Consider the following 10,685-nt stretch of genomic DNA (forward strand, 5'->3'; position numbering starts at 1 on the left):
TCTGTGTGTGTGTGTGTGTGTGTGTGTGTGTGTGTAAACACCAACCAGGTGTGGCCATTCATTTCTAGAATTCGTCGCTAGCAGGAGGGTCACAACTCAAGGCCAGCCTAGGATAAGCAGTGAGGCACCTCAGAAAACACCCTCATCTTTTCCCTGATGCTGTTTACATTCCCTACCGCCCCCACGTTTCTTTTTTTTTTTTTGGTTTTTCGAGACAGGGTTTCTCTGTGGCTTTGGAGCCTGTCCTGGAACTAGCTCTGTAGACCAGGCTGGTCTCGAACTCACAGAGATCCGCCTGCCTCTGCCTCCCGAGTGCTGGGATTAAAGGCGTGCGCCACCACCGCCCGGCTCCGCCCCCACGTTTCTACCATCGTGTTTGAGAAAGTGAGTGGCCTTCCCTCTGCCTGGGCTCCTTCAGCTCCCAGGCCTGCTTCTCTGATGCTCCTCACTGTTCTAAATCTTTGCTCTCCAAGCATACGCATTCCTTTGAAATGTCTGTCCCGAGTTGTTCTGGTCATTAAAATGGCAGTGTGTGGGCCGAGCATAATCAGCGCACTCGGGAGGCAGAGGCAGGTGGGTCTCAGTGTGTAGGAGGCCAGCCTGGTCTACACTACAAAACAAGTTCCAGGACAGTCAGGACTGTTACATAAAGAAACTGTCTCAAAAAACAACAAATCATAGTGTGTGGGGGAGGGAGGGGAGTGGAGAGTAGGAGGTGGGATGGAGAGGGTGGGGTACAGGGTGGAGAGGGTTGGGGGTATGGGATGGGGCGCCGGCGGGGGTGTGTGCCAAAAAAGAAAACCTTAAAATTGAGATTTTATTTATTTAGTTTTGGTTTTTCTCTGTGTAATAGTCTTGGCTGTCCTGGAACTTGTTTTGTTGATCAGGCTGGCCTTGAATTTACTGAGATCCTCCTGCTTTTGTTTCCTGAGTGCTAGAATTAAAGGTGTGCGCCACCACTGCCTGGTGATTTAATCTTTTTTTTTAAACTTTATTTAACTTTATTTCATGCGCATTGGTATAATGATGTCAGATTCTCTGGAACTGGAGCTACAGACAGCTGTAAGCTGCCATGTGGGTGCTGGGAATTGAACCAGGGTCCACAGGAGGAGCAGTCAGTGCTCTTAACCACTGAGCCATCTCACCAGCCCTGGTGATTTAATTTTTAAAAGAAAGATTTTAAGTGTGCGTGTGTTAGTTGTTCAGTTCAGGTGCCTGCTGAGGCCCGACGAGGAAGGGGAGGTTGAGTTAGAGGTGTTTGTCAGCCTGGTGTGGGTGCTGGGAACCAAACTCAGGTCATCTGGAAGAACAGGATGCGCTTTTAACCACTGAGCTGCTCAAAGTGATGGTTTCTGCTCTTAATCCCAGTACTCTATGTAAAAAACAAACAAAAACCCCAAACAAAAACCAAAACACCTTACTGAGCTTTCCCTCTAGTCCAACAATTTAGTCTATTTATTTATTTAGACAGGATCTTACTATCTAGCCCTGGTTGACCTACACTCAATATGTAGACCAGGCTAGCTTCGCATTTAGAGATCAGTCTGCCTCTGTCATCTGAGTGCTGGGATTAAGGGCATGCCTGGCTCAATTTACTTTTTTGTTCTACAATGGTGGGAGTTGAAGTTTCTCCCAGTCTCTTAACTTCTCTGTGTGAGTGTGTATGCATTTGTCTGTCTCTCTCTCTCTCTCTCTCTCTCTCTCTCTCTCTCTCTCTCTCTCTCTCTCTCTCTCTCTCTCCCCTGAATTCTCTGTGTAGCCCTGGGCTGTCCCAGAACTACTTCCGTAGACTGTGCTGGCCTTGAATTTAGAGATCCACCTGCCTCTGCTTCCCAACTACTAGCAGCCCACCCCACCCCACCTGGCTTTCTGACTTTGCTTTCTATCTTAGTAAACTATTCTTGATTTCTCTCTCAAGTGGTAACTCTCAAGATTCCCAAAAGGTGTGGGCATGATTCTCTCACCTCCATAGCCCAAGTGCTAGGATTGCAGGTGTGCTGTTAGTGCAGGAATAGAATCCAGGCACTCACAACGCTGGCAAGGGCTCCACCAACCCAGCTACATCAGTCTTCTTTTTCATTTTGAGAGTGTATTTATAGGAGCGTGGGCACTTTACCAGTGGCTACACCACTGAATAAAATGTCCTTCTCTCTTCCAGCAACCATAAACTGCCTAAAAAATCTTCAGGGAGGGATGGGGCCTTGTAGCCCCCCTTTTTTTGAGAGAGGATGTTTTGTAGCCCAAGTTGACTTTGAACCCAGTATGTGACTGAGGATGACCTTGAGGTGCTCCTGCAACCACCGGAGTGCTCTGGGTCAAAGGCAAGAACCATCACACCCGGCTAAATGCTGTACCTTTATTTTTTTGTCGGGGGGCGGGGGAATGGGAGGGTAAGGGAACTCAATTAATTTGTAGACCTGGCTGACTGACCTTGAGCTCAGAGAGCTGGGCCTGCTACGGCCTCCCGAGTGCCTGGCTCTTGTGGTTTTCGAGATGGGGGTCTCAGAATATAGGTTGGTCTCTAAACCTGTGAGCGTCCTGAGCTTCCTGTCTCAGCCTCCTGGGGGCGTGGCTTGCCTATGCCATCACATCCATTCTTTTTTAAAGTCTCCAGCATTAGTACTCCTCCATCAGCCTGGAACATTCTCTTTTCTCAAGGTTAGTCTAGTGAACTAACCTGATGTTTCAACTCTTTCTCTCAAAGTATTTATTTGTACAGTGTTGTGGACTGAACACAGGGCTCTGTGTATACCAGACAGTTGCCCTATCACTAAACTACTTTTGAGGCCCTGCTGTGTCAGGCCATGACTGACAGGTGCCGAGAGACACCAGTATCCAAGACTAAGTCCCTCAGCATCAAAATGACACCTCCCCACCACTCAGCTTCTGGTCCATGTTTACTTGCTGGCATGTAGCTGTAACTTCATTTCTAGTTACTGTGGAATATTTCTGCCTGTTTACAAATCTGTCACCATGGCCTGCCTGGGACACACTGTTCTTATGTCTGTATCCAGCCTCCCCAGTGTGTATTCTGCTCGACACATCTCGGCCTCCTTGGCTAGAAGACTTTGCAGTGGCTGCTCCTGCTTTTCATTTCTCCAAGGTGGGAGCCATCCTATGCTTTGCTGCCTAAATTACCTTAAAATTACTGGGCGTGTTGGGGTGAGGGCTGGAAGTTCAAGTGCTTTCCCCTCAGTACATTTGAACCATTACCCTCCTTCAGGGACTCTGCGGCTTGCCTCAAGACTCAAGTTTGTTGTCCACTTGCCCTGATTAGTGCTGTTTCCAGAAAACACTACTAGGTCCTCCCTGGCCCCATACCCCTCCTGGTCACTCAGCTAAGTTTAGTATACATCATGCCCCCACCACCCCTTTTTCTGGCTTTTTTTTTTTTTTTTCGAGATAGGGTTTCTCTGTGTAACTTTGGAGCCTGTCCCTGCACTCACTCTGTAGTCCAGGCTGGCCTCGAACTCAGAGATCCACCTGCCTCTGCCTCCCAAGTGCTGGGATTAAAGGCCTGTGCCACTACTGCCCTTTTTTTTTTAAAGACAGGGTTTCTCTGAGCCCTGGCTGTCCTGGAACTCATTATGTAGACCAGGCTGGCCTCAAACTTCAGAGTACTGGAATTAAAGGCATGTTTCACTACCACCAGGCATTTGATTCTTTTTTTTTTCTGAGACAGGACATCTCTAGGAAGACCTGGCCAGCTTGGAACTCATCATGTAATGGCCTAAAACTCAAAAGTTCTACTTTCTTCTGCCTCCTGAGTGCTGGGATGGAAGTTATGCACTCAGCTGGCTAGTATGCAGGATTCTGTCCCTACCTTCTCTGCCACTGGATTCTAGTCCTTCCTATTCTCAGACACAGGCCATCTGCCATCAGGTTTATTGTGTTCTAAAACCGTTCTGTCCCAAGCTCAGGGAGTGTTCTTTCAACACCTTCAGCTTGCAGTGCTCTGCTCCAGGCGCATGCGGAAGAACCCAGTGTGTTCTATAACCTAAGCTCTCCTCTCAGCAACCCGCACAGCACGGAAACCTCACCCCCAGGGACTAACCCAGCCTGTACCATGCGTACCTGCCAAAGAGCGTCAAATGGTTCCTTTGCCTGGACTTGAACTGCCCACTTGGGCACCTTCATTGTCTATAGTCTTCCGTTGCCTGTGGCTAGGAGACTTTAGCTTTGGTTCCAGCCTAGACTCAGCTGACAGGGGCTTGGGTATTAGGCCTTTGCCACAGCTGTTCTCAATCTGAAGATAAATTCAGATCTCTTAATGGGCATTAAAGATGGAGCTTTCTGACCAGTGTGCAGTGGGACTCAGGAATCTGCATTTCTAACACACTGGATTGTTCTACATTCCTGGGAGGACTGTCCCACTTAGGCAGGATTATTTCCTGCGATAATTAGCTAAACATTGCACACAGCTGAGGAAAATCAGAGAAAATGCCCTTTTGTTTCTGGGCGCCTCACTTGACAGGTGTAACATTCTGACAGGCTACTTGCCACAGGTGCATGCTCCCCACGTGGTCCTTCCGTTGGTCAGCCCAGGCTCAAGGAAGACTCCAATCCCCTGCAGTTGGGGCCCTCCTTCCCACCCTTGTGTTACCCCTTCCTCCTAGCCCCTGCCTCCCACTCCTACAACCCTCCCCCAGAATATTTTATTGTTCTGGCTAAGTTTTCCCTGCCAGATGGGGGTAGGGGAAGCACTGGCTGGACGGACAGGATGCTCTTCATTCATCCTGTCCTACTGAATGGGCAATTCTTCCACCCGAGAAAACCCTGTTATTTTCTACCAGAGAAATGGGCAGAGGCCTCTCTGAATTAGCTGGAGCCGTCACTCCCAGGAAGAGACCCCCTTTGTAAACATCCCAAAGCAGGCCCAACCTGCCATTCCTTTGTTGGGGCGGAGGGAATGGAATCTTACCGATAAGGCAGGGAAAGGTTTCAAAGAACAAGCTTGGCCCACCCTTCTCCCTCCGGCCTCCACGCACCCTACACTTAAAAGAGGAAGGGAAGGGGAAAAGAAAGCACCAACAGAAGAGTTTAAGATAATAATCCCGGCTTTTTCAAATACGAAGCATTTTTAACCAATCCATTTTTTTAATTCTTAAATTCTTGACATTACAGAACTAAACTGAAATTTATAACATTCCACTCTTACATTTCTTACCGACAAACAGAAAAAAAATCCATGAGCCAAAAACCCAAACAAAACTAAAAACAGGGAAAAGCTTATAAAACTAAATATGCATCCCAGCATTAACAGCTGAACAGAGAATGTGATTTCCTTTTAAATTCTTAGCGGATGATAAAGTGTAGAAACTGAACACTTACAAATTATTTAAAACCTGGAATCACTGACCAGAAATTACACAGTTGGATCATGGGAAAACAGCAGAAGGGGGTTACGAGCGAACCTACACTGTTCTAGCTGCACCCCATGCCCTTCTCAGAGGAAAGCCTGGCATTGATTAGATACTGGGCCAGGCTAATGCTGGCAGCCGAGCCAGTAATAGTGACCTGCCTTCCAGAAGAGCCTTCCACTGGGTTGGCAATTTTGATCTGGGCCCCGGACATCTGGCGGATCTCATTGATGTTGGCGCCTTGACGCCCGATTATGCAGCCGATTAAGTTATTTGGAATGGTGAGTTCATGGGTGGTTTGAGTAGATGCATCCAAACTTGCCCAATAGCCTTTCACCTCTGGAGAGCTGGAGTCAATTCCGGCGAATCCCGTCCCGCCGTGCATCATGGCAAAGTGAGACTGTTGTCTTGCCACCTGGTTCAGCTTGGCCAGATCGAGCGGAGAAATGGTGTGTTGTCCTTGAATCGAGTAGGCGTCTAGAGGTGGTCCCTCCAGGTCGTGGGTGGCGTGGGGGTAGCCGGCCGCGTCGCTGCAGCGATCTTGGCCGCCCGCGCAGATGACTGGCGAGCTGGCCGGCATGGGCTGGTACGGGATGGTCATGACTCTCCCTTGCGGAGACTGGGAGAGAGTCTCCAGCATGACCAGGCAGATCTGCTTGACACACTCGGTGACCGACTGCGGCACGCCGGCGATAGTGATGGCCCGCTCGGTCGAGTTGGGCAGCATATCCCCCGCCACCTGGACCTGGGCCCCCGTGCTCTCGCGGATCTCCTTGATCTTGCAGCCGCCCTTGCCGATCAGGGAGCCGCACTGGGTGGCGGGCACCACCAGCCGAAGGGTGACCGGGGGCCTGCTGGCCGCCGTACTGTTGGTCATGGAGCTGTTGATATCTTCCTCCAGCTTGTCGATGATCATGGCGAAGGCCTTGAAGATGGCATTGGTGGGCCCGGTGAGCGTGATGATTCTCTCCGGGCAGTTCCCCTCCGAGATGTTGATCCGCGCGCCGCTCTCCTCGCGGATCCTCTTCACCGACTCCCCTTTCTTCCCGATGATGCTGCCTACTTCCTTTCCGTGCATCAGCAGCCGAATGGTGAGAGTCACGTTGAGTCCGCTTTCAGTCACACCGGCGTCCATGGCGAGCGGCGGGCGGCGTTCGGGAGTTGGGCTCGTTACGTGGTCAAGTCCTGGGCGGCTGGCGGGGGAGGGGAGGAGTAGGCCCGAACTGCCGGCGCGAGGCGAGCGGGGGGCCGCGGGAGCGGGCGGGCGCGGGAGGGAGGCCGCGGCGGCGTCGCAAGGCGAGCGGCGGCAGCGGCGGGGGCGAGCGGGGCCGGGAGCGGCGGACGGGCGGGTGGGCGAGGGCGCGGCGGTGGCGACTCCGGCGGCAGCCTCGGCGGTCTGGGCGGGGCGGGAAGCCCGCTTTCAACCCCGCGTACCCTCTGACCCCGGAAGTGCTTGCCGCGCAGGACCCCTAGGAAAAAAAAAAAAAAAGAGGACCGGCCTTTTTAGGTCACAAGACTGCGCCAGCACGCGCGCTGTCCTGGAGAAAAGTAACTGGCACCGCGGGAGGGGAGGAAACGCACAGCGCGGGCCAGCCTGGGAAGCCGGCAGGGGTGTGCGAGGGAACACGTGTTTTACTAACTCGAGAGGCACCGGCAGGGGACGGGGAAAATTACTGTTTTGTGACGGAGAAAGCGATCGGTTTCCCTCCCGGCCGAAGGGGTCGAGCGCGCCGCGAATCAGGCAGCTGCGCGGGCCACTGCAGGCGGTCGCGGGGGACGCCGCGGGTTTAAAACGTGCGCGTGAGTCGGCCAGGGCGCATGCGCGGGAGCGTGGGGGGGGGCGGGCGGGGCCCGCGGCGTCTTCCGGGGGGGAGGGGCGGCGAGGCGCGGCCGGGCGGGCGGGCGTGCACGCGCTCGGGTGGGCACGTGGGGCCCCTTCGTCCCCGGCGTCCGGGCGCCTCTTCCCCTCCCCCACCCTGGCCTCGGTCCGGCGGCCGCGTCCGGTGCGCAGGGCGACCTGCGACTCCGCCAGCCCGGCGTGCGGCGCCCGGGCGGCGCGGGGACGAGACAGGAACGCGGGCCGCCGGAAGAATGGCGGCCTTTTACATAATGCTTTGTTTGCGTTTTGTTGGCCCGTGGCCGTGAGGTCCCGGGAGCCCCACTCCTGCCCTCGGGTTCGCTTCTGCCGCGGCAGACATTAGAGCAGACACACGCACTGAACGGCGGCCGGCCGGCCCCGCATGGCCGCCCTCGCTCGCGCCTCCCGGGCCGCGCTCTCCGAGGCGCCAAGCCCTCGGCGCGGCCGCCATCTTGGGAGGGCTTCCCGCCCGCGTTTCTCACGCCAGGAAATGGCCATCGGGGCAGGAGAGCCCGTTATGGGTGCTTTGCTTATTTCTGTTCCACCGGCCTAGCCAGACTTGCGGCGGGCATGTGAACGTGAACGTGTCTGACACCTCGGAGAAAGGGCTAACCGTGTGCTCCGCCGCCCCCTTGTCTCCCCACGTTGGGGAGGGCTAGCAGCCATGTTTCACAACAAAATGGCGACACGTGTCGCCAGCGAGAAACAGGGGTGGGTCCGAAAACTCTGGATCGTGCGTCTTATTCTCAGTCCTTCCCCATGTGCCTTCAGGATGAAATGAAAGGCCGCTTGGAAGTTTGTTGGCAGAAACTTGTCCATTTTACTCGTTTGGCACGCGAATTAGTAAAATGCAGGCCTAACGCTTTTTTTTTTTTTTTGAGTAATGGCAGGCGTGTGTGTGTGTGTTTTCGTGTGCGCGTGCGCATGCAGTACCTAGCCAAGTACCCAAGCATCTAGAAACCTGTTTTTCTAGACCTGTACAGGTTGTGGTGTTAACTGATTAAAGATTTTATAGCAAAGAAACCATTAGATGCCTGTGTCTCACTATTCAACTGTGACCCGCAAGTTCACAGTTATGTTCACTTTTATAGCCAAGAGGAACCGATGTTGTTTGTGGATTTGCCAGATTTTAATTTCATTCTAAACATTTCACTGCAACTTTTTTTTTTAATAATTTTTTTTTTTAAATCACAACACCCTGACAGGAAATGGGTATTTATTTTTCTCTCTCTTTTTCCCCAACAGAGTAAGATAAACCCGAAGGGATGAAGTTACTGATTCAAGGTCACTCTGTGTGGCGAATGGAATCCATGTTCTTCTGATTTTCTTACCGGTGAGCACCTTTTGCAGATTTTTACTTAATTCAGAGTTTTAGAATTTATTTTTGCACAGCTGGATATCAGAACTTTTCAGCCAAACTCTGTCTAAGCCACATTCCCAGCCCTTGTGTTTTTCAGTGCAAAGTCACTGTGTATCCTCCTGTTTCAGCCTCTCAAATACTGGAATTATAGCCATACACCACCAATGGCAGTATTATAGAATTTAAATGTTGCAGGATGTGATAACAAACACCTTTAACCATAGCCCAGGTGAGTTTCTGCGCATTTGAGGCCAGGCAGGGCTGCATAGCAAGACCCTGTTTCAAAAAGAAAAAGCATTTATTTAAATGCTCTTTTCAGTGTATTAGATGAGTTTATTGTTTTTGTTTTTTGTTTTGTTTTGTTTTGTTTTTCAGACAGGATGGTCCTTACCAGTCCTGGAACTCAACTCTGTAGACCAGTCTGACCTTGATTGAACTCAGAGGTCCACCTGCCTCTAAATGGGAGTGCTGGGATTAAAGGCCTGTGTAACTACCACCGGCGAGTTTGTCATTTTTTAATTTTTACTTATTTATTATGTTTGTTTTTGAAGGCAGGGTTTCTTTGTGTAGCCCTAGAGGCCCTTTAACTCACCCTGTGGTAGACCAGGTTAGCCTTGAACTTGCAGAGATTTGCTTGCCCCTGCCTCACAAATGCTGGAATTAAAGGCGTGTACCACCACAGCTTGGCTGAGCTTGTCATTTTTAAAGGAGCCACTCAGATAACCAATTGTTGTATAGCTGGCTCCTGTTTGTATGTTTAGCATCTTCCAGATTTTCCTGGTGTAGGTGACACTTGTTTAGGCTCAAATACTATTTTAAGAAACCCCTGGGTAAGGACTGAAGTGGAAGTGATTCAGTTTTGCCCACAGGTCAAGGTATCTGTTAATCTGGCCTCATGTGTGGCACAGTTTCGTCTACCTGGCTCCAGGGGAGCAAGCAGCTTCTGTATGTTTCAGTTATTCATGTGGTTTTCTGGCGTCCCCATCCCAATACCTTAGCAGATAAAATAAACTATTTTACCTGGCTTCAAGCCTCTATTTTCTGCAAATATTGACAGAGTGTGGGAGAGTGTTAGCTAAATCATAATCTGTAGACTCTTCAATGTGATTGGTGGTGGGCCAAGCAGCAAACAAGTACCTAAGTGCCTTAGATGTGCAGGCTTCAGGAAGAGGAGAGCTTCCATTGCGATGGTGTGTCAAACCTTCCAAATTAATGTTGTTTTACTTAGCTCTGCAAACACAGGTTTAACAGGAACACAACATCAGCAATGACAATAACAGACATGGAATGTGTGCTAGGCACTGGTGTGAGCATTATTGGGTACTTTAGTCAGTGTTTCCCACATTTTACAAAAGGAAAGCACTGAACAAATGAATTTACACGACTCACATGCACATACATATGACAAAACTATTAGAAAGTAGCGTGACTATTTGGAATATACTCTGTAAATGTCTGCTCGTTTCTTTATAATCAAAGAAAAGACAAACCATTATAACTAAAGTAATTAAGAGCCGTAAGTAGGCTTTAACAGATGCACATGTTTAACTCTCACAGAACTTGATGTGAGTGGTGATATTTCCATTTTACACAGGTAAAGGACTAGAGTCTAGGCCGTTTGAGTTCAGAAGCTATATGTTGAACCCCTAAACTACGTATGGATTTTCCTGGGTGTCTTCTGCATGGTGACTGAGTAGATTAAGGAATTTAGAATACTATAAGCATTAAAAGGTCAGGCAAATAGAGTCAGGCTTGGTGGTTTACATCTTTATTATTTTTTTTTTAATTTATTTATTTATTATATATACAGTAGTCTGCCTACATATATCCTATAGGCCAGTAGAGGGCACCAGATCTCATTACAGATGGTTGTGAGCCACCATGTGGTTGCTGGGAATTGAACTCAGGACCTCTGGTAGAGCAGTCAGTGCTCTTAACCTCTGAGCCACCTCTCCAGCCCTGGTTTACATCTTTAATCTCAGCACTCTGGAGCCAGAGGCAAGAGGATCTCTGAGTTTGAGGCCTGCCTGGCTTACATAGTGAGTTCCAGGACAGCCAACAAACAAACTACAAAATCAGGAAACAAAAGGATGAAATTAAATATAAT

At 50.3% G+C, this 10,685-nt stretch overlaps 1 protein-coding gene and 1 pseudogene across 1 annotated transcript; one reads left to right on the forward strand and one right to left on the reverse strand.

The window, feature by feature from the left end:
* Positions 1–5,075: 5,075 nt before the first annotated feature.
* On the reverse strand, positions 5,076–6,769 carry Pcbp1 (poly(rC) binding protein 1). The gene has a single exon (XM_050165341.1). The coding sequence runs from the start codon at positions 6,493–6,495 to the stop codon at positions 5,425–5,427; it is 1,071 nt and encodes a 356-aa protein (XP_050021298.1). The 5' UTR covers positions 6,496–6,769; the 3' UTR covers positions 5,076–5,424.
* Positions 6,770–7,935: 1,166 nt separating this feature from the next.
* LOC126515576 (ferritin light chain-like) overlaps positions 7,936–10,685 on the forward strand; it is a 35,999-nt pseudogene continuing 33,249 nt past the window's right edge.

The sequence above is a fragment of the Alexandromys fortis genome, unplaced genomic scaffold, assembly GCF_014885135.2.
Source record: "Alexandromys fortis isolate MF-2015 unplaced genomic scaffold, M_Fortis_MF-2015_v1.1 scaffold_158, whole genome shotgun sequence".
Taxonomy (NCBI): domain Eukaryota; kingdom Metazoa; phylum Chordata; class Mammalia; order Rodentia; family Cricetidae; genus Alexandromys; species Alexandromys fortis.